The 24023-nt window shown below is 44.1% G+C and overlaps 1 protein-coding gene across 2 annotated transcripts; it reads left to right on the top strand.

Moving 5' to 3' along the window:
* The first annotated feature begins 1182 nt into the window (after positions 1–1182).
* On the top strand, positions 1183–23625 carry pah (phenylalanine hydroxylase). 2 transcript variants are annotated; one of them, XM_042300345.1, is made up of 13 exons: positions 1184–1460; positions 2833–2949; positions 11113–11296; positions 12537–12625; positions 13214–13281; positions 13754–13950; positions 14049–14184; positions 14405–14474; positions 14771–14827; positions 14937–15032; positions 22018–22151; positions 22298–22413; positions 22850–23625. In XM_042300345.1, exons 1-13 carry the CDS (start codon positions 1401–1403, stop codon positions 22891–22893), a joined length of 1368 nt encoding a protein of 455 aa, XP_042156279.1. In that variant the 5' UTR covers positions 1184–1400; the 3' UTR covers positions 22894–23625. The 2 variants fall into 2 exon arrangements, with proteins under 2 accessions (XP_042156280.1, XP_042156279.1); XM_042300346.1 differs by lacking the exon at positions 2833–2949 and having other exon boundaries at positions 1183–1460.
* The last annotated feature ends 398 nt before the right edge of the window (positions 23626–24023 follow it).

Genomic DNA, 24023 nt, shown 5'->3' with positions numbered 1-24023 from the left:
TAATGAGGTTTAATGACACCGTTATTACAGCATTGACTATCTGTGCAGCTATGCAATGGAATCCAACAGCCAGTCATTGGCATGTAAACAAGACAAGTGTGTAGTCACTGATATACAGTGAGATGACATATGTGCAGTCTGAAGAAATGAATGCTCTTACACAGAGTTCAAGTAGAGGTCAGACCCTCTCCTTGCATACATTTATCATCGTGTCACTATCCATAATGACCATGAGTGGGTTGGGTGTGTTCTCATTGTTAATACCACAATGTTGAATAGTGCGGAGTAGGCCTATGCTATTAAATGCTTGTTTGTGGTCTATTTTAACAAGGAGAGGTAGATAGGCCTACCTTTGTTGTAGAGAATTCTGGGTATATTATTGATGGGCCTACATGTCTCGGCCTATTGCCTTACTGTGTTCGTTGAACACCAGCAGAAAGGATGGAGCTGTATGACAATTCATTTAAAGAGCTGCTTAACGTTTTAAATTAGAGTCATGTGAAATGTAAAATACTTCCGGCTTATTCACCAGTTGACAGGTATGTTGCATGCGACACACACAAAATGCAGTATTCCCATACGGCTTAGTCCTATAAGACACTCAGGATCAAATAGTTTTTATTTTGAAAAGTAATTTACAACTCTCCGTTTGTTTTTAATGGAGGGACGTCACATAGTCAGGCCGCTGAAGTGGCGCTGAATTGAACATCAGCTACAACCTGTTTTGACCGGTTGTTCGGCGCCACCTTGTGACTTTTAGGAGCACCATCACACCACTGGATGCTGGTAAGAGGGGCCAAGCAAGCAGAACCGACCCCGAAACATTGATAACACAAGATACATACAAAAAAATAAATGCTATGAACTTTTGATCGACACAAGTTGCGTCGCTTACTGTCATAACATAGCCTTATATGAGTAGCAGCTATTCGACTTTATTGATTTTCGGGTCATTAGAGTGGTCTAATGGCTCATCATGAGCATGCGTCACAGTATAGGCGTGCATTGACCATCCTCTTCATCATTATAATTAAGTCATATGTATCTGTTACATCACAGGAAAGTCCTACCGAGTGGGTGGAGGCTTGGCAGGTAGTGATGGTTGTGAAACGTTGATTCGGAACATTTACCCAGCCACATCTACCCCAGCGCTAGACAATAAGAACCAGATGTGCCAATATAGAAAAGAACCAGATGTTATGAAACTGCTTTATTGGCACTTCATGGCTCCATAGGCCTCTGTTCCTCGCGTGACAGGGATACAAACCACAACGGGGGGTGGTGTCACGTGGGCCTACATGAATGGCTGAAGTTCAACTGGAGTTGCTCAAACAAATTCGACCAAAGCACACACATTCAGCATCGGTAGTTTCATACCTGCGCAACGAGAAGACTGGAGGATGGACAAGGCATACAAAAAAATTAACGGGGACTATCCCACACCAGACAATGGCAAAGAGGTAAGCAATATTAAACATCAAATCTAGTGTGAACAATAATATTAAATGTTTAATGAATAATATACATTTATGAAGTTGTTTTTCACTAATAATGTAATGGTGATGACAATTTATGTTACAATGTTGAATGAGTAATATACATTTATAAACTCCTTGGCTTATAATACTAGATGGTGATAATTGATGGCTTTATGATTCTATTTATTTAATATAGCCATATCATTATTATTGTGCATTAAAGTCCATGTCACGAGATAGTGAAGGGAACAGGTATACTTGGCATGAGACAGACCCCCTGTAAAACGTGCTATTGTAAAAAAATCACAGTGTCATTTTGTGAAACGGCTATTAGAGCTTTGTTCATTGTGCAGCTACTGTATGTTGTTCACTGTGGCTGGAATGTTCTAGTCCGCAGAATGGCAACACAGACTAGACTGTTGTCTAGTAATTGTGAATAATGTTAAAGGTCAGTGACTATGAATCCATGCAGGTTGCGGGTAATAAATATATATTTTTTTAAACTTTTTAAATCTGATCTAGAAAAGGGGTGCACAGTTTAACACCGACTTTTGCTTGAGAAGTAATGATAAAACGTTTAGTGTTTGTTAATTCATCACAATAACGGACTGTGGAGATTCTAAATGGATAGAATCCCAATAAAACAGTGAAGTTCGGGGAATTGTGGACGTCGAGGTATTTGTGCTGAGTAGAGATAAATAGTCGATTTGGATGAGACGGTGTCAGGGGTCATTACTACAAAAGGTCAGAGGGGAAAGGTTAAAGGTGTGAAAGCTTTGTGCTTTTAAGAGGTAAGTTCTTTAGAATATGCAAAATAACCTGGGTTCTATAACCACAGCCCACACACAAACACATGCACGAAAGATGATTTTTCATTGTGAGTGATGCATTGGAGTAAATGCAATGGAATAAATGAACACAATCCTAATGATATAATGCATATCTGTCCAACTGTTTGATCTACCTGGGTTGCTATCAGGTTTGTGGGTCAGATTGTGGAGGCTCAGTCATTAGGGAGTGGGCGACATGCATTTGCAGTTTGGTGAGAGGGCATAAAGAGAGAGAGTGAAAGAGTGAGAGGGCATAAAGAGAGAGAAATAGCTGTGTAGTTTCGGTAATACCAAGGGTCACCACGCTACAGAAGGTTAACTTTTGGAGAGCACAGCCATGTCAATCACTCCACTCAGCTTCATAAACACCCCCCAGGCCAGTGATATATCCACAGTACATACCTATGTAGATGAGAATGTAATCCACAGCCCACCACATTCAATGCCCCCTGGAATGTGTGCAGTGGTAAGGTCTAGCCCTGGGGATCATAGGCCAAATTGCTGTGAATCTTGTCTTGTTGCAGAGGAGAGGCTCCATGTACCTGGAGGAAGAGACCAGCGCCAAGGCGGGGGTGCTGTCCTGCTTCTTCTCCCTGAAGGAGGAGGTTGGGGCGCTGGCCAAAGCCCTCAGACTGTTTGAAGTAAACCACTCAACATAACCGTGAATATGAATGTACACGGTGCAAACAAACAATCTTACATGTGCAGTAATGTACTGTAGTCACACACATGCAAAGTAATGTTCAATCTTTATTCTGAAATGCTCTGATGTGTTTGTCCAATGAGTCACTGGTCAAGGACAAATAAAAAGCCTGTTAGGAGTGCCAAAAACCTGAAAAGCTGCAAAAGCTGTAGAAGGTGAAAGCAGTATTAGCTGAAATAGCTGTGAAAGCTGAAAGCACTATTAGCTGAAATAGCTGTGAAAGCTGAACGCAGTATTAGCTGAAATAGCTGTGAAAGCTGAAAGTAGTATTAGCTGAAATATCTGTGAAAGCTGAAAGCAGTATTAGCTGAAATAGCTGTGAAAGCTGAAAGCAGTATTAGCTGAGAAAGCTGAAAGCAGTATTAGCTGAAATAGCTGTGAAAGCTGAAAGCAGTATTAGCTGAAATAGCTGTGAAATCTGAAAGCAGTATTAGCTGAAATAGCTGTGAAATCTGAAAGCAGTATTAGCTGAAATAGCTGTGAAAGCTGAAAGCAGTATTAGCTGAAATAGCTGTGAAAGCAGTATTAGCTGAAATAGCTGTGAAAGCTGAAAGCAGTATTAGCTGAAATAGCTGTGAAAGCTGAAAGCAGTATTAGCTGAAATAGCTGTGAAAGCTGAAAGCAGTATTAGCTGAAATAGCTGTGAAAGCTGAAAGCAGTATTAGATGAAATAGCTGTGAAAGCTGAAAGCAGTATTAGATGAAATAGCTGTGAAAGCTGAAAGCAGTATTAGATGAAATAGCTGTGAAAGCTGAAAGCAGTATTAGATGAAATAGCTGTGAAAGCTGAAAGCAGTATTAGATGAAATAGCTGTGAAAGCTGTAGGTGAGAAAGAGAGGTGGGTAATGAGGCTATTGAACAGTACGAGCACAACAACAGGCTATAAGCAAACAAAGTAAACAATCACGTTTTTATCCATTTCATACCATGCGTGCCAAATATGAATAAAACAGAAGGAAAAAGACTAATCCAAATGATGTACAGCATCTTCAGAGTCAACTCCACAGCTGTGTTCTGGACCAGGAAAACTGCTTAGTCACTCCTTCAGGAGGACAGTTGTTTTTACATTATAGTCATTTAGCAGACACTCTTATCCAGAGCATCTTACAGTAGCGAGGGAATGCATTTTTTTAAATATTGGTCCCCTGTGGGAATTGAACCCACAACCCTGACGTTGCAAGCACCATCTCTACCAATGAGCTACACGGGACCATTTATTGCTAGCAACCTTAGGGAGGTAACGATCACGCCCATAAAAAGCAGAGCGACTCTAGAAGATCAGACAGAAGTTTACGAGCTGCCATTTGTCAGTCCGAGGGACCAATTTAAAGAGATGGCCAGGGCTTCACACTGTTAGCCAGACCTTCCCTCGTTTCCCTTCTCTCCCCCCATGTAGGCCAGGGCTTCACACTGAGTTAGCCAGACCTTCCCTCTCTTCCCTTCTCTCCCTCCATGTAAAGAACTTACAAGATACGCAACCAAACACGCTTCATAAGACAGCATGTTTCCAATTAGCTCCAGATGTTCGAGGTTACTGACCATCCTCCTGCATCCGGGTACCTGCCCCAGTGAAGGACCCGTGTCTGGCTGAATACAGTACGTAGTTCCCCCCAGTAGGAGTATATCCTACCCTAGGGCCTGCTGTATTTTAATGTGTACCGCTCTGTGTCCAATTGAAACAGGCTCTCTCATACATATAGACCAGCTTGTTCAATCTCCACGCAGGCTCCTGCAACAGAGGCCAAGGTAATGGAAAATTATGCTCCACCATTGGATACTACCAGTAAATGCACTGTACGGTAACTACTGCACCCCCATGAAGTATGAATACTGGACATTTCCCTGGGGCACAATTTACATGAACATTTAACTAGCCAAATGTTAATGGAGAGTTTCCAGCAGGGTGTGAAGGAGTTGGAGGACTACCCCAAGGTTTTTACATAATGTATCATTCAAGTCCTAGGCTTAAGGTTGGTGCAGTAGGTTCCCTCGACCTCTGGGCAAAAAGTAATGTCACTCAACATTGTTTCTACGTTATTTCAGAATCAAAATAATACCATTGCATCCCTATGGATAGCTGTCATAACACGTACAGTGTGGCAAAAAAGTATTTAGTCAGCCACCAATTGTGCAAGTTCTCCCACTTAAAAAGATGAGAGAGGCCTGTAATTTTCATCATAGGTACACTTCAACTATGACAGACAAAATGAGAAAAAAAATCCAGAAAATCACATTGTAGGATTTTTAATGAATTTATTTGCAAATTATGGTGGGAAATAAGTATTTGGTCACCTACAAACAAGCAAGATTTCTGGCTCTCACAGACCTGTAACTTCTTCTTTAAGAGGCTCCTCTGTCCTCCACTCGTTACCTGTATTAATGGCACCTGTTTGAACTTGTTATCAGTATAAAAGACACCTGTCCACAACCTCAAACAGTCACACTCCAAACTCCACTATGGCCAAGACCAAAGAGCTGTCAAAGGACCCCAGACACCAAAGGACACCAGACACCGGGCACTGGTGATATCTTTATTTTTGGGAATAATGACTTTTAATAATGACATGTATGTCAAAATATATCAGATCAGATGAAACTGTTGATTGACTTGTCACAGTATGCCGCTACTGCCTTAAATGTTTTCGATCTTGGTTCAAAGTCCCCCTGCTTAAGCCAGTACATGTCCAGGCCCATCTGAAGTTTGCTAGAGAGCATTTGGATGATCCAGAAGAAGATTGGGAAAATTTCATATGGTCAGATGAAACCAAAATATAACTTTTTGGTAAAAACTCAACTCGTCGTGTTTGGAGGACAAAGAATGCTGAGTTGCATCCAAAGAACACCATACCTACTGTGAAGCATGGGGGTGGAAACATCTTGCTTTGGGGCTGTTTTTCTGCAAAGGGACCAGGACGACTGATCCGTGTAAAGGAAAGAATGAATGGGGCCATGTATCGTGAGATTTTGAGTGAAAACCTCCTTCCATCAGCAAGGGCATTGAAGATGAAACGTGGCTGGGTCTTTCAGCATGACAATGATCCCAAACACACCGCCCGGGCAACGAAGGAGTGGCTTCGTAAGAAGCATTTCAAGGTCCTGGAGTGGCCTAGCCAGTCTCCAGATCACAGCCCCATAGAAAATCTTTGGAGGGAGTTGAAAGTCTGTGTTGCCCAGCAACAGCCCCAAAACATCACTGCTCTTGAGGAGATCTGCATGGAGGAATGGGCCAAAATACCAGCAACAGTGTGTGAAAACCTTGTGAAGACTTACAGAAAACGTTTGACATCTGTCATTGCCAACAAAGGGTATATAAAAGTATTGAGATAAACTTTTGTTATTGACCAAATACTTATTTTCCACCATAATTTGCAAATAAATTAATTAAAAATTCTACAATGTGATTTTATGGATTTTTTTTCTCTCATTTTGTCTGTCATAGTTGAAGTATACCTATGATGAAAATTACAGGCCTCTCTCATCTTTTTAAGTGGGAGAACTTGCACAATTGGTGGCTGACTAAATACTTTTTTGCCCCACTGCACATGTTGAACATTTTTGCGTCATTTTAACCCAAGACCTTTCAACCAGAGTTCAAGGTTTGGTTTATTTGAAATATTTTGAGTTTGTTGACAACTCAATCAAATATTAACCCAAATGTGGGTGTTGATCTGACGTCTTTGTCCAATGTGTTGGTTGCCCAATGTATCAGTAGCCAACGTTGTTAATGTAGGTTACTGAATTTAGAGTTGAGGGGATGTAAGCCTGACTGTGTAGATTTACGGCTCTATGGTAACTGTTAGTGTGATGACATCTTTATCTTAGATATCTACGGGAGCAGCTGTGGACACAATCGTTCCAGGCCGCTCTTTGATCCACGATGCAGGCTGAGGTTTCTGTTTTTGAAATAGCCAAACAGACTGGAAGACTCCCATCAGACCCCAATATGGTCACCAGTTATAGCTACTGCGTTCATTTAACCATGTTGTGTTGTTGCCACCAGCAACAGTTGACCCCGCACCAAGGTACATTCTTTTAAAAAAATGTGTTGACTGAAGTAACTATGTACTTCGTAGCACGCAGTCAGGACTGTTGGGCAGCACATTCATTGTTTAACCTTCGACAATGAAGTGCTATCGAAGTTTGATGTCATCGTCGTCAAAACAGAATTGGATTGTCTTGTGCCTCGCTTGTAGGGGAGAGTGGGGTACGTTGAGTCAAAGGGTTAGTTGAGCCACCCCTTGTTTCTAAGAAACCATACACAAAATGAAGAATCTGACCACATATTTAGGAAGAGGTCATCATTTCATGGAGTCTGTGAAGGAACAAACCACATGGAAAAGTGGCAAGTAAGTTAGGTCCAAAAAAACAGAACAAAAGTAATTCATTTAATGTGTTACTATGTTTCATGATGCTTGTATCTAAACCAAAGTAGATGGTTTTATACATCAGTTGGGGTCTCTATAAGCTTCATATGACATCCTAAACCTAGCATGAAAGTTCTTCCTTGTAGCTATGTTGGCTAATATAGTCAAAATGTTTGCCTTGGAGTAAGTTGAGAAAATGGACATGGGGTAAGAAGAGCCAATGGTTACCATACTCCACACAAATGATTCATTTTGGTCCGTTTTATGCATAATATGCCTGCAATGTGTCATGCATATGAACTCAAGATATAGCATTTGTAGTGTTACAGAGCAGACATCATCATGTCCCGTGTATACAAATGTAAAGCAATCAGGGGGTCTAGCCCCCCTGAGGTTCTTGAGAGAGCAGCCAAGGAAGTGAGAGAGGGGAAGAAGTCCATTTAATCAGCAGAAATGGATGAGGAAAATAGACTGAATTCCACTGAAGAGGTCATTGACAAGAAAAGAAAACTAACATGTACCTTTGTGAAAGAGAGGCTATGACAGAGTAGCAGAGGAACACGAGGTCTTATCTGATGACATGGAGGCTGAGCTTGGAGACCAGTTTCATGGGCTTAGTAGCCTCAAAAGAACTTGCCCACGAATTGGTACATGGAAACAACATCTTTGTCCCAGACAACTGGGCAAGAAATGGAAGGGTTAGTGATATTGAACAGAGAGATCTATATCTGAATGTAGGCATACAGTTAAATATACAATATACCACATCCCCATTCCATGAATTCAACTTTGACCTTCCATCCCCATCACCCACTGTCACAGGACACTGTCACTCAACCCTGTTCCTATTCTCAAATTAAATCAAATCAATTTATATAGCCCTTCTTACATCAGCTGATGTCACAAAGTGCTGTACAGAAACCCAGCCTAAAACCCCAAACAGCAGGCAATGCAGGTGTAGAAGCAGGTGGCTAGGAAAAACTCCCTAGTAAGGCCAAAACCTAGGAAGAAACCTAGAGAGGAACCAGGCTATGTGGGGTGGCCAGTCCTCTTCTGGCTGTGCCGGGTGGAGATTATAACAGAACAAGGCCAAGATGTTCAAATTACCCTGTCCCTATTCTCAACCTACCCTGTCCCTATTCTCAACTCCCCCTGTCCCAATTCTCAATTTACATGGGGTAAGTTGTGCCAAGAGACCGCTTTTATGGGGGGCAAGCTATGTTTTCAAAACTGTTATGAACTCTGATTATTTCCAGGGATACACACCATCCTGAAATATGTAGATATCTTTGTTAGAAATAATACTATATTTCCCTTGATGTAGTGATGCTGAATGTAAATAATGGCTCAACTTACCCCACTCTCTACTACAGATTTTTTTTGTTAAATGGAGTAAAACACAAAGTAAAACAAAAACTCTTAATGCGTGTTTGTGGAGATGTGTGAGATCAATAAGTATCTTCCACGTGCTGTACTCCAAATGTAAACATGAGAAGCTCCTCTGGACCTATGAGCTCTCATTCCCCAGATCCACCCCCTACTCAGCCCCCATCTCCCTGTAAAACCCCAAACCTCCCCACCCTCAGACCCAGTTTTAGTCCAATCACATCCAGGCATACACACACTCCTTTTCTATAAAAACAGGCCACGTTACCCTTAAAACCATCAACACGGCCCTCCCTCTCCCCAGGACTGACCAGACTCCACTGTACTCAGCAACACCAGTTGCCCCCCCCCACCTCTCAGTCATCAGTGGGAAGACATGGCTTTATTCATGTATGCGGAGTGAAACATCGAAGGCATCAAAGTAGAAACCATCATAATTTGAATGTGAGAACCTGAAAATGACAGCTCAAGTAGGAAGGACCGAATACAAAGGAAACGTTTACATTGGCTCCATATATCCATATTACCAGCTGCATAACCAGCATCATTCATACCCATGTACATTTACAGTGTTCCTTTGGAGTCAAGAAGTCCTCCTATGCAGTTCCAGTCCCCAGCTACAGTAACTCCCTGTTTATCCCTCCGAAACTCCAGCCCATGTGATGTGGGTTGGATGTCATGTCAGGAGTCAATTCCTAGCATCAGTGAGCTTGTTATGACCGGACCAAGGCCTCAGCCCAGCCAGGGCACGGATAAGGTTAATGCCACTCACGCAAGGCCTTGTGGTAGACATTCATTCCACTTCAAAAGTCACCAGGAGCATAGGGACATCCCTAGGAAGTACACAAATCTATCCAAATTGCCCATATAGGCCCTGGGTCCATATAAACTGGGGGGGCATATTTTGCCCTAGATAAGACTGGTCAGACTCCCTGTAAGATTAATATTAGGGGGTTCTTGGGGGTGGGAAATGGATTTTCGTTATTTATTTATCTATTTTGAGGGGGGCTCGGATGGTTGAGGGGCAGGTCTTGGGGAACTGTGGGGGGGATTTGGACCTTGTGGGAGATCTGTCGACGTGCCCTTGAGCAGGGCGTTGACCCCGGTTGCTTCTGTGTGTCTCTCTGGATGGGGGTCTGTTAGATAACTAATGTGATGTAGTTGTTGAGCGGTTTCACTGCAAGTAGATTGTATGTTTAAAACATTTATTTTAAAAAATAAAGATGAACATTAAAATAACACTGCAGTACTGATCTCCTGTCAACAACAAAGGAAACACTAAACTATCTGCCTAAACTAAAACAGACAGAGACCTAACAAACAGGGCAAACAAACTCACTGACACCACAAGGAGTCATTAACGGCACATCAGATTTAAAGTATGCAGAGCGATGTTAGGCCAGCCATGGGGGGGCGTTGTTATGTAACTAAGTGCTGTTATATGTTGAAACAACAGCAGATCCATGTGGTTTCCATAGAGCCCAAGTCTGGAGAATGGGATCCAGATGGAGATGGAGGGGGGGGATAGTGATGGGGGAAGAGAGAGGAGAGTGAGGGGAATGGGACTGTGTGCCGCCTGACCCCGCCTCTCTACTGGGCCTATGGCAGTCAGAGATGGTTCTACACCCTCTCTGCTCCCCACAGTTACAAAACCAAACCAAATGTTTTAAATAATTCACCATTATAGATTTGCATGTTTCTCCGGATGGGCCAAAAACTACAATTGATATTGAGATGTACAGTTGATATTGAAATGCATAGATATGTATATGCACACATTGAATCCCATCCAAAATGAACATAATCTGGAAAATATTCTCTGGTGTTAAGTGGCAATTTTATAGAAATGCAAAAAGAAGACCGAATGAGTTCAAAGATGTGACGGCATTGATAAAAATGCTGCATGCTGTTGTGCAAGCCCTTTCAATGATACCACAGCCCACGTCCTGGCTCTAGTCGGTTCTATAACATCCAGCCCACAGTGCATTAGCTGGATGATTGTTTAGTGCTGTGCTGACCTGTCCTAAGGGCATGGTCGACTCAACAAAGCCTGTCAAATGACCACTGTTTGGATGTGCACTTGGCGCCCTCTAGTGGTATGCTAAGTCCACTTACAGTATTTCCAGTGCTGGATCGTCATGAGTTGAATCACAGGTTTATAAAGTAGTTTTTCAAAAATGTAACCTAACTTTTATTGCCAATAATATTTCAGTAACCCAATAATGCTTTTAAGGTTAAAGATACAAAAACAAAATAAATAAAGTGATGTACTAGAACTAATAGCAGGATTGAACCACCCAGCACAGGATTTACAGAGCTACATGGCTTCTCCTCTGTCTCTGACTCAACAGGAGAAGGGCATCAACCTGATGCACATCGAGTCTCGCCCGTCACGACTGAACAACCAGGAGTTTGAGTTCTTCATCAGCGTGGACACCAGCTACTCCAAGTCCCTGGACGAGGTCATCGATGGCCTGCGCACCGAGATCAGTGGCCACGTGCACGAGCTCTCACGCAACAAACAGAAGGACACAGGTGTGTGTATCAGCGTTGGAGTTAATTCCAATCCTCGTCAACACGTTTTAATTAGGAAAATTTGGAATTGGAATACAGAATTAGTCTTTGAATTGACTAGAGTTGAAATGGAATTCACCCTAATCCTGGTGTGTATGAATGTGTGTAAATATAAGTATATTATCAATTAATAATCAATCTAGATATGCATATAACGTATTCCAAACCATGACTGAAAGTATTAAAAACCATGACTGATTAAAATCATGACTATTAAATCATTATTTTAAGTGTACTTAACAATAATTATGTGATGATATATTTGTGTCTAGGTGGGAGAAGGGGGAAGTAGACAAAGCCTGTGTGTGTGTCATATGATCTAAACTTTGGGTGGCGCTTTAGCAGGCCACCAGCCAGACTGTCTAATGAGTCCATGAGCGTCGCCGCGGAGACGGATGGCCTGCCCCTCACATCCAGCCTCCTTTATTAGTTGTTTCCACAATGACATTAGTTTAGTTACTGGGTACCAACTGGCCTGGCTGCAAACAGAGGAGCCCAGTGTCACCGACTGTCACAGAACAGACTGTCTCTATCACAGACCCAGAGGAGGGAATCCCTAACAGGGCCATCGCTCATCTCGGACAGACAGACAGGCGGAGATAGACAGGGCCACCATCAAGCCAGCAGCCCTTGTACTCAGCCCCCTCTGTCTAGCCCTATGGTCTACTGGACAGGGCGACAGGTTAATGTGTGATTGGAGGATATTAGAGATATTTATGGTCTGAGATGGAGACAGGCTGTTTTGAGAGGAGTCTGGTGGAGTCCCATTGTTCTCTTAGCCTCAGGCTGGACCACACGGCCTCGATTTAGATGAATGGTTGATGTCCAGTACTTCTAACTGTCATAAATGAGCCAATGGGTGACCTCCTCTGGTGCTCTGTTCACTGTCAACATGGTTACTGGATAGTGTTCTATCCCAATACAAAGCACCCTGCAGGCAAATCCCCCACAAAGCCATCCACATCAATAATCATTTGGGCTTCACTTGTTTCAATCAATTTAAATTTTGGAATTGGACATTGAACACAAGGCAGATATACTACAGACAATTGTAAATATGACTAAATTGTAGTTTTCTACATCTCAAGAAGTTATGCACCACTATTTTGACTGGTTTTACTCTGGTCTGTTTTGGCCATGTATATATCTATTTGTCATATTCACCTGAACTGGGTAATGAGGAGATTCCCCCGTCCCACAGTTCCATGGTTCCCCAATGACATCCAGGACTTGGATCGCTTTGCCAACCAGATTCTGAGCTACGGATCTGAGCTGGATTCTGATCACCCTGTAAGGATCAACCATTTATTACTGTCTGTTTACATCCTACACACTGTGTACTGGGTGTCTGCTTTGTATTGTATGTGTGTCTGCATTGTTGGGAAGGGCCCATAAGTTAACATTTCACTGTTAGTCCACACCTGTTGTTATACGAAGCATGTGACGATTACAATTGAATTTGATTTATGTGGGTGTGTGTAGATGCGCAGGCACGTGTGTGTATACATGTGCACCCACACGTGTGTTTTATGAAAGATTCAAATCGTGATGACAGTCCCCACTCTGTTATCTATTCTAATGGAAACTCTCTAGGGCCCCAAATTGATGTCATTGCTTTAATTGAGCCCCTATAATTATAGATAATTGCTCCCTTTTGCCACCGTCTATAAAGTGAAATGTATTCCTCATGAGCAGCATACATTCTACAAAGGCCTCATTTGAATATGTGTTTCCAGCCAGGGCTCTCAGCAGAGTGGGAGAGTATGATGCTGTCAAAGAGTCCAAGTAGTCCGAGCTGAGGATTGACACACTATATACAGGGCCAGGCAGTGACCATAAATAAGATCTAACATTGATTACTTCTGTCTTTCACTCCAGGGCTTCACAGACCCAGTGTACAGAACCAGGAGGAAGGAGTTTGCTGACATTGCCTACAACTACAGACAGTAACTATCAATCCAGACTAGAACAATTTTTCTCTTGGGTCCCTCTTTTACACAACAGCAGAGGTGGAGAGCTTCTAGAACCTACTAGAAGTGATCTATGGCTCTCTCCTCCAGCCTCATTTCATTCCCCGCTTTGCCTTTTACTGAAAATTACCACAAACAGAAGGGGACAAATTACAGAGGGGACAGTGGTGGATTTGAAGCCTCTAGCTTTGTTCGCATAATTGAGACTTCATTATTCCCAGGAACTACAGAGAGCGCCAGCCCCAATGAAAACACCCTCACAGGACGCTCACATTTACATGGCAGTGGTACCTTGGCAGAATAATGAAGTGAATCCACTAACTGATCCCCCCCCCACCCATCTATCCTCCTAGTCCTCCCTCAACAAATAGGGACTGTGTGTGTCTGTGTATATAAAGACATATTGTACGCAGGCGTGTGTTAACAACCGTGTGTTTCTCTGTTTCAGTGGCCAGGTCATTCCCAAGGTGGAGTACACAGCGGAGGAGAAGGCCACATGGAGCACAGTGTTCAATGAGCTGAAGACTCTGTACCCCACGCACGCCTGCCGCGAGCACAACCGTGTGTTCCCCCTGCTGGAGCAGTACTGCGGCTACAGGCAGGACAACATCCCCCAGCTGGAGGACATCTCACGCTACCTGCAGTGTAAAGACAACCGATCGTGCCTAAGTGCCCCACTTCCTCTGCTTCTATCAGCGTCCCACATGCACTGACATGGTACCCTCCCCTCCTCTCTGTTTTAGCGTGCACAGGTTTTCGGCTGCGCCCCGTGGCTGGCCTGCTCTCCTCTCGAGATTTCCTGGCTGGTCTGGCCTTCCGAGTCTTCCACTCTACACAGTACATTCGTCACCAATCCAAGCCCATGTACACACCTGAGCCGTGAGTGTCACCCTCATCATTTTAAGGAGAAAAAACATCAATTACTCGCTCGTTCGCCATGGTATGTTTTAGGGACCGTCCAATTTCCGTCAGTTCCTACACGTAGCCGGCAAATGCCACCGGTGTGTCCATGCCTTTATAGATGTGTCACATCCCACCTTGGGACCAGTTGTACATAGTTGAATATGTTCTACAGTCATTGACTTACATCTATCCACAGGGATATCTGCCATGAACTCCTGGGCCATGTTCCTCTGTTTGCTGACCCCACCTTTGCCCAATTCTCACAGGTAAAGAACACAAGAGGAGATGAACGTTCTTTATCCACTGCTGGTATCATAACTTAAGAGAACTATCCATTGGTGGCGTGAAAAAGGGCACCATTTTAAAGATCAGCTTCAAACACAGTCATGCTAGTCATAATGTTGAGGAGGATTGAGGAGAATGCGGTGCAACTGTACTGAATGTGCCAGTCTTTCTCTAATATTGGTTTTGCTCCTGTAGAACGCTTTCATCTGTGTTACAGCACAATATCCTGATGCAAATATAGACAATAGCATGATTTATTTGACGCTGTTCTGAACAGGAAATCGGTCTGGCTTCCCTGGGTGCCCCCGACGAGTACATTGAGAGGCTTGCTACTGTAAGTTTCTCAGACGTCTCACAACATCAACTACAGCCGACTCCTGATACCAGGGGAATACAAAACCATTTTGAATATGTGACGAGCCCTTGTGTGTGTCTGTCCACAGGTCTATTGGTTCACAGTGGAGTTTGGCCTCTGCAAACAGGGCTCTGAGATCAAGGCCTATGGAGCCGGGCTTCTCTCATCATTTGGAGAGCTGCAGGTATTTACATTACATTTACAGCTTACAAAGCGACTTACAATGATAAATGGATGCTAGAAGCAGCCACAGTGGAACAATTCATTTAGCATAGTGGCTATTTTTACGAGGGTGTCTTTCATGACCTGTTTAATGCCCACGTGCGCAGGCCTCCTTCCTGCAGTTCTAATATAGACATATCCATATGATGTAGCCCAGTGGGCTGCCAGAGAGCAGCATCACATTAGTGGAAACAAAGACTGTTCTCAGGGCAGACCTGGTTGTAGCTAGATATGTTCGAGTCACGTCGGGGACAGTTTTAGCATTTTAACTAACCCTAATCTTAACCTAATTTTCCAAACCTGACAGGTAAATTCTCCTAACCTGCTACGAAAAGTAACTTCTACTAGTCAAAACCATCAGACCTGCCCTGATACCAATCTTGGTTTCCACTAATGCGACACAGCTGTCAATCAGTTTGTTAGTGGTCCACCCAGGGCTCAGGCTAAATGTGTCACTTGGGGAAACTGGTGAGGAGTGGGTTAGTGGTTCACTGGAGAAGTAGGGGGCAGAGACAGAATTCATATCTTAAGTCACCAGTTACATCAGACGTTGTCATCAGAGGATGAGCAGTTAGCTGAGACATATGTGAGCGGACCAAGTAATTGGGCGTCACTCTAAAGCGGGAAGGTGGAATAAACGAGTCAGGAGTAGGTTTTCTTGATTGAACACAGTTCTCTATTGAGGGCATTTGGTCAACACAAACACTCCAACATAATCAATGAAAATCTTCTAAGGAAAAAACATACATCTTCTTCTCCAGATGAAACAGGAACACAATAGGATTATCTTTAAAACTTGTTAGGGAGGATGTTCCTGTGGCGGGATCAAATCAGCGGATATTTTAGAGCGCCACCGAAAGTTTTCGATAAAACTCAAACTTTCATTAAAACACACATACAAGGTACTGAATTAAAGCTACACTCGTTGTGAATCTAGCCACCAAGTCAGATTTGTAAAATGCTTTTCGGCGAAAGCATGAGAAGCTAATATCTGATAGCATACACCCCCCAGAATACCAGACCGTCAACAAAACAATAGATTTTGCGGTAGCCGGCGCTACCCAAAACGCAGAAATAAAATATAAAACATTCATTACCTTTGACGAGCTTCTTTCTTGGCACTCCTATATGTCACATAAACATCACAATTGGGTCTTTTTCCCGATTACATCCGTCATTGTATACCCAAAATGTCATTTGCTGAAGACCGGTCTGATCCAGAAAAATGCCCCTTTACAAGACGCAACGTCACTTTTTAAAATTACAAAAGTTGCCTATATACTTTTACAAATCACTTCAAATTACTTTTCTAAACCAACTTTAGGTATTAATAAACGTTAATAATCTATTAAATTGATCACGGGGCGATCTGTATTCGATAGCAGCAAGTCTTGAAATCATCGTCCATGTTTTCACATTCAAAACATCCTGTGGTGAGCCCAAAGAAAGGAAATGCGTCACGTTTCCAAACCAAGGATAAAGCCGCCCCTAAATGACAGCATTGGCGACATCGTGTGGAAGCTGTAGGCGTTTACAGGGGATTGCCATGTATTTTCTTCAGCCTTAGACAATATTGACTGGCGGATGGATATTATTTTTGTGTTTTTGGTGAACAGTTTTTCAGAGGATTTTGACTCCTAAACACGTTCTGTTATAGCCACAGACACGATTTAACCAGTTTTAGAGACTTCAGAGTGTTTTCTATACACACACACTTATCATATGCATATACTATATTCCTGGCATGAGTAGCAGGACGCTGAAATGTTGCGCGATTTTTAACAAAAAGCTGCGAAAATTCGCAGCCTCCTTAAGAGTTAAACTACAACAAAAAGTCACGGGATTGTCACCGTCTTAGTGGTTCTTCCTGGATAGCTCCTCTCTCTCGGTGGCCATCTTCCAGAGATAGTTTCCCCCCCCTCTCTGCTGGTTCTATTCTCTCTCTTATAGGGGAAGGAGAGTATGTCATTAGTACCGTCAGCTGTGCTTAATTGCCTCTGGTTACCTTGTCTCCCATGCCTTGTTGGGCTACTATCCATGAGCCCAGCCTGCCCTCTGGTGGTCCTTCCACATACCTTCCCCCCCAGGACCGAACCGGAGGGTCGGGCGCCAGACGCACCGTCTTGGTCGCGTCGGGACAGCGCGTCTACATTCCCGTTCCTCGATCCGGCCCTGTGGATGACATGGTTTTTGTCTTTACAACCGTTCTCTTTCCATCTGGCTATTCTGTTGTTATTGTTTCTCTTACCAGCCATCCACGTGAGGGGCGCATGGTCAGTAACTAATGCAAACCTCCGGCCCAGTAGGTAGTACCGGAGATAATCGAGGGCCCACTTGATGGCTAAGGCCTCTTTCTCTACGGTCGCATACCTCTGTTCCCGATCGCTGAGCTTCCTACTAATGAAGAGAATCGGCTTCTCTGCTTCACCTTTACTCTGAGCTAGTACGGCCCCGAGCCCTGTATCCGAGGCGTAGACCTGCACAATGAACTCTTGTGAGAAGTCCGGAGCCTGTAGAACGGGATCAGAACACAGGCCATCTTTTAGCAATTGAAAGGCCTCTTCCATCTAGTCTTTCCACTCTACCTGGTTTGGCAGGTTTTTCCTGATGAGGTTTGTGAGGGGGTTGGCAATGGTTGCATATCCCGGGATAAAACGGCGATAATATCCTGTTATCCCTAAGAAGGCCCGAACGTCTCGCTTGGTCCGGGGTCGAGGCCAGTCACGAATTGCCCTGGTCTTCTCTGCCTGTGGGCGTATTTTCCCATTCCCCACGGTGTACCCCAGGTATTCCGCTTCGGACAGGCCCAGGCAGCATTTATTTGGATTGGCTGTCAACCCTGTGGCTTCCAAACTCACGAGCACCGCCCGTAATCGCAGGAGGTGACTATCCCAGTCCTCGCTGTGGATGACCACATCGTCTATGTACGCCGCTGCATACTCTTGATGGGGCCGTAGAATGGCATCCATGAGGCGTTGGAAAGTTGCAGCGGCACCGTGCAGTCCGAAGGGCATCCTCACATACTGGAAAAGCCCCTCTGGGGTGGCGAAGGCAGTCTTTGGGCGATCCTCCGGAGCCACCGGCACTTGCCAATATCCCTTTGTCAAATCCAGGGTAGTGATGAACTTGGCCTTTCCTAAGCGCTCCAAGAGTTCATCCACGCGGGGCATGGGATACGCATCGAATGTAGAGATGGCATTCACGCCCCTAAAGTCGTTGCAGAGTCTCATACTACCATCGGATTTGGGGACCAGGACTATGGGACTGGACCACTCACTCGTCGAGGGCTCGATCACGCCCATCCTCAACATCTCCCTCACCTCTTTCTTAGCGATGACTCGGCGAGCCTCAGGAATCCTGTAAGGGCGGATATGCACCTTCTTGCCGGGTTCAGTGTGGATATGGTGGAACAGGACATCTGTTTGTCCTGGGAATGGAGAGAATATTCGACCGAAGTTCATAATCAGCTTGTCTAGCTGTCTTGACTGCTCCGGTAGGAGAGTTTGGCCACGGCGCACCTGTGGTAGAGCCTCCTCTTTTCCTTTGCCCTCCAGGGCCATCAAAGCCACCTCCTCCTCTCGTCCATGGTACGTCTTCAGCAGGTTTATGTGATAGAGTTGGACCTTTTTCCTCCTGTCAGGTTGCTTGATGAGGTAATTGACCGGTGAGACCCTTTTCATTACCTCGTAGGGCCCCCTCCACTGCGCCAGCAAGCGATGTTCGGCCGTGGGCACAAGCACCATCACTTTCTCTCCCACGGTGAACTCACGGGGGGTCGCGGACTTATCATAGGCCCGGCCTTGGGTCCTTTGGGCCTTCTCCATATGCTCCTTGACTATGGGCCACACTGCTGACAGGCGGTCTCTCATCAGGGTAACGTGTTCTATTGTGGATCGAAAGGGGCATGGTTGGGTCTCCCAGGTCTCCTTGGCTAAGTCGAGGATTCCTCGACAGGGTCTGCCATAGAGCAATTCAAACGGAGAGAATCCAGTGGATGCCTGGGGTACTTCTCGCAGGGCAAACATTAAGTGTGGGAGAAGCATGTCCCAGTTTTTCCCGTCTCGGGACACCACTCTTCTCAACATGCTTTTAATCGTTTTGTTCAAGCGTTCACACAACCCGTCTGTTTGAGGGTGGAATATGCTTGTACGTATCTGTTGAACCTGATATAACCGACACAAGTCCTTCATCAACCGGGACATGAACGGGGTTCCTTGATCGGTTAAGATAGTCTTGGGGAGGCCCACACGAGAGAACATCAGGAATAACTCCTTGGCAATTCCCTTTGACGACATGTTACGCAGGGGTATGGCCTCCGGGAACTTGGTAGCGTAATCTATAACCACTAGGATGTACTCGTGTCCTCTGGCGGATTTTGGGAGGGGTCCTACGAGGTCCATAGCTATGCGTTCAAAGGGAGTCTCTATGATGGGGAGAGGAATCAAAGGGTTACGTAGGTGTGGCCGTGGGGCTGTACGTTGACATTGATCACACGTCCTACAATACCTGGCCACATCCCGGGTGACCCGGGGCCAATAGAATCTCTGCATGATTCTGTCAATAGTCTTGTCTCGTGCCAGGTGTCCTCCTAGGACGTGGGAATGGGCTAACTGTAGAACTGTATCCCTGTATGGCCTAGGCACCATTAGTAATTCCTGGTTTTCTCCCCTTCGTCGTACGACCCAGTATAAGAGAGCCTGATTGCATAGTAAGGAAGAGGGGGCTCACCTGATCCGTCGACGTTCCTCCCGTCGATCACCTTCACCTTCCTCATGGCCTCCCTTAGGTCTGGGTCTCTATGCTGCGAGGTGCCGAACTGTCCCTTTAATTCCTGGGGCAGGTCGACCTCGGTAGAGGGATGTGGAGGATGTTCCACATCCCCATCAGGGGTGACCGAGGAGAATCCCTTCCAGGTTCCCTCCTCGGATGGAGCTTCAAATATATCCCTTAGCGCCTGGTTGCTCCTTCCTTCCTGCGTTGTGTATAACCCTTCACATGTGTCTTCATCAGTGGTTTCCTGGAATATCTGTCGTAAACGTTGGGTCGCTATTTCTTCCTCTGCTGCAGAGGACGAGGACGCGGCTACGTCTCCTTGTAGGACTACTACCTCGGGCTTGGATTTTCTCTTCTTTCCTGTCCCCCTTCTTCCCGTGCATAACGTCATCTGCCGAAGCTCCTTATATAGGGGACAGTCTCTCCCGATCAATAATGGCACCTTCAGCTGGGGCACTTTCCCTGCCCTGACTGTACACCTTCCTTTTGGAGTGAGAATAGGCAGATTCACAGTGGGGTAATAGTGGGTGTCTCCATGGATACAGGATACGGCTACTTTGTCTGGTAGCAGTGTTGCGGAGGTCACCATCCGCTCCTCTACTAACGTAACCATACTTCCCGAGTCGAGAATAGCTACCACATCTTGTCCTTCGACTCGCACCGGAATCTCTGAGGCTGGGGCTATCTCTGCTAACCAACAGTGTTGATCCTGCCCCCTCAAAATGGGATGTGTGGGGGTAGGCAGTGATGACTCCGTGACCATGGGCTCATCCTTGCTAGGACATTGTGGGCATAATGGTTGGGAGACTGACATTTATAACACCGACCCTGCTGTGTGGTGGCTGACTTCTCCCACCTCCGGGGGGGGCTTGGACGTTTCGGTGGCGGGCGCGCCGGGGTGAGTCGTGGTACGGGATTGGAAGACTCCTTCCGTTCCTCCTTGTCACTTTTTAACAACTCCCCTGTAGACCGATATGTTTCCACCGCCTGGGCTATGTCGTCGGCTGACAACGGGTTGGCTTGCCCCACAACCCTTTTTAAGTCACTGGGTAATTCTCTCAATATCTTGTCCACTACGAGAGTCTCTATCACATGTCCTACTCCCTTTCCAGGTTCTAGCCACTGTTTCGTCAGTCGTATTAATGCGAAGATCTGGGCACGGACGGGTTGATCAGCTGTATAGGTCCATTGATGGAACTTTACAGCCCTATCTCTGGCAGTCAGCTGGTACCGGGACAGGATCTCGGTTTTTAGTCGCCCATAGTCCGCAGCTTCGCGGGAATCCAGGTCAAAATAGGCTTCCTGAGCCACCCCAGTCAAAAGAGGGGCTAATGCGCTCGCCCATTCTGTGGGCGGCCACTCTTCCAAGGTGGCCGTCCTTTCGAAGGTCATGAGGAAGGCCTCAATATCATCCTCCTTGGAGAGACGAGGTAAGATGGCGTGAGCAGCCGCTCTTGGCTTAACTCTAGGTTCTTCTCGTCGGCTCAGCTGTTGTTGCAGGAGTTCTATGGTTGTCTGCTGTGCCGTGATCAATTGTTGTAGTAGGGCGTTATCCATCGTTCTTGAATGGTTCCTCCGGGTCTACTGGAAGAATCTTGATTTACTCACTTATCCTTGTGTCACTCGTCCACCTAATGCCTGCATTCTCCACCAATGTGAGCGGACCAAGTAACATGGCGTCACTCTAAAGCGGGAAGGTGGAATAAACGAGTCAGGAGTAGGTTTTCTTGATTGAACACAGTTCTCTATTGAGGGCATTTGGTCAACACAAACACTCCAACATAATCAATGAAAATCTTCTAAGGAAAAAACATACATCTTCTTCTCCAGATGAAACAGGAACACAATAGGATTATCTTTAAACTACAACAAAAAGTCACGGGATTGTCACCGTCTTAGTGGTTCTTCCTGGATAGCTCCTCTCTCTCGGTGGCCATCTTCCAGAGATAGTTTCCCCCTCTCTGCTGGTTCCATTCTCTCTCTTATAGGGGAAGGAGAGTATGTCATTAGTACCGTCAGCTGTGCTTAATTGCCTCTGGTTACCTTGTCTCCCATGCCTTGTTGGGCTACTATCCATGAGCCCAGCCTGCCCTCTGGTGGTCCTGTACATCTCCCATAAGTGGGGATTGTCAAACTCTGGAATAACATTTGACTGTTTTGAATTGGTTTTACAGTACTGTTTGACAGACAAGCCCAAGATTCAACCATTTGACCCTGCAAAGACCAGCCTCCAGAAGTACCCAATCACTGAGTTCCAGCCCATTTACTTTGTTGCAGAGAGCTTTGACGACGCTAAAGAGAGAGTCAGGTCATATTTAACATCTGTACAATATTAAACGTTTATTATGTCATATTCATTCACTGTAATTGCTTCGGAACTCTCTGGATCTTTATATCGTAATATATACGTTTACATTTTCAATTGAAAGTCCTATGTTATGACTCTTTATACAGGAAATTTGCCGACACCATTCCCAGGCCTTTCTCAGTGCGCTACAATGCGTACACCCAAAGCATTGAAGTCTTGGATAACACCCAGCAGCTGAGAAACCTGGCTGACAACATCAGTGGTGTGTGACATTTCTATGGAGTCCTCATAAAACTAACTTCTCAATAACCCCTTATGCAAATACAAACATCAAGTACTATTAGAAATGGATCCAAATTAGATTTTCTACCAATTGTAATTTATACATACTGTATGTAATATATGCTATTTATAGCATAGACTTTTATCCAAAGCGGCTTACAGTCATACATTTTACATACGGGTGGTCCTGGGAATTAAACCGAGTACTCTGGCATTGCAAGCACCATGCTCTACCAACTGAGCTACAGAAGACCACACTAGGATTTATTTTTGTCTTGCCTTTAACAAATTGAAAACATAGTTTAATTGAATTAAAGACAATATCTGTATGGATGTCCAACTCCTACTGGAATTGAATGTTTCTTAATCTTCTAGACATGAATTATCTAATTTGATCATGTTGCTTTTGTTTTTAGGGGAAATTGGGATCTTGTGCAATGCCCTGCGGAAGATGGAGTAAGGAGACCAACTTCAATACTGATGTGCGCAATGATGGAAATCTACAAGATTAATGAAATACATTGAGATTCTATTATAATCTGTGTGCTTGTCCATTATAACATCTACTGCATTCTGCTTCGTCTTTAAATAAATAATTCATAAATACCTACTGCAACCCAGACGCTAGTCATTTTAAGTAGAACATTTTAATTGTAGTAGTCATTATTAGAGTAGCACTCTCTCAATGAATCACACAGAGAAAATTAGTCAATCATTGAAAATACGAAGTTACATAAAACAAGTATTAACTTTAAAATAAGTATTATTTTATCATACATTTTTCAGTATGTTCTATAATTCCAACACCGCCATTACTGTGTTGATAGGTTAACCGATGTAACTTTCTGTAACCAGTTGAGACGGATTACATTGGAATAGTGCTGTTCCAGAACTATTAGCTCAGACTTTAACAATGATCTAATTCGTACTTAAGTATTCTATCTATAGTGGTTAAATGGCAAATATAAATCTTTGCATTATGCAATAAATAGCTAGGCCTATATAACACAATAACGAAATACAATGTGTATGTCCAGCATGTTATTAGAGAATGTGTTTGATTATATCCTAAATTCTGATTAATCCAAATGATTGACTGTTTTTCCATTCTTTACTGTCACATTTGTTTGTATAATATGCATGAACATGTGTTATTATTAACTTGCCAAATAAATGTGTGCTAAAAAAGGTTCTTCAGATCAATTCTCAAAATAAGTATTGTTATTATTATATATGTTTTATTATAATTAGGCTGTAATTGGTTGTGAGAACATATTTTGTGTTAGTCTGTCAAAGTGCGTTTCAGCACCTTGGAGAGCATCCCAAGTAAGGGGAAAATAAATGTTACATAATGGAAATACAAATATATAGCCTAGGATAAATGTAGGTAAAACTCAATATTCATAATCTTATTTTGTAGGCTACAAAACGTTTTATTTCTCAATATATTAGGCCTATACGTGCTTTCATCGGCTATTTTTTATTCCATTAAAAGGTGATTGGCTGTTATGACGCATAACACCTAAAACTCAGACGTGTGCATTTGCATAACTCATTTCCATAAAGAATTATGTGAGCACTGGGATATAA

This window comes from Oncorhynchus tshawytscha, linkage group LG17, assembly GCF_018296145.1.
Source record: "Oncorhynchus tshawytscha isolate Ot180627B linkage group LG17, Otsh_v2.0, whole genome shotgun sequence".
NCBI lineage: Eukaryota > Metazoa > Chordata > Actinopteri > Salmoniformes > Salmonidae > Oncorhynchus > Oncorhynchus tshawytscha.
This window is presented reverse-complemented; position numbering and strand designations above follow the sequence as displayed.

What these genes read in the sequence shown, in the direction of transcription:
- pah (XM_042300345.1), top strand. Translation starts at nt 1,401, where the DNA reads ATGGACAAGGCATACAAAAAAATTAACGGGGACTATCCCACACCAGAC. An exon ending in CATCTCACGCTACCTGCAGT is followed by an intron (nt 13,951 to 14,048) that starts GTAAAGACAACC and finishes TCTCTGTTTTAG; the next exon opens with CGTGCACAGGTTTTCGGCTG. An exon ending in CCTGGCTGACAACATCAGTG is followed by an intron (nt 22,414 to 22,849) that starts GTGTGTGACATT and finishes TTTTGTTTTTAG; the next exon opens with GGGAAATTGGGATCTTGTGC.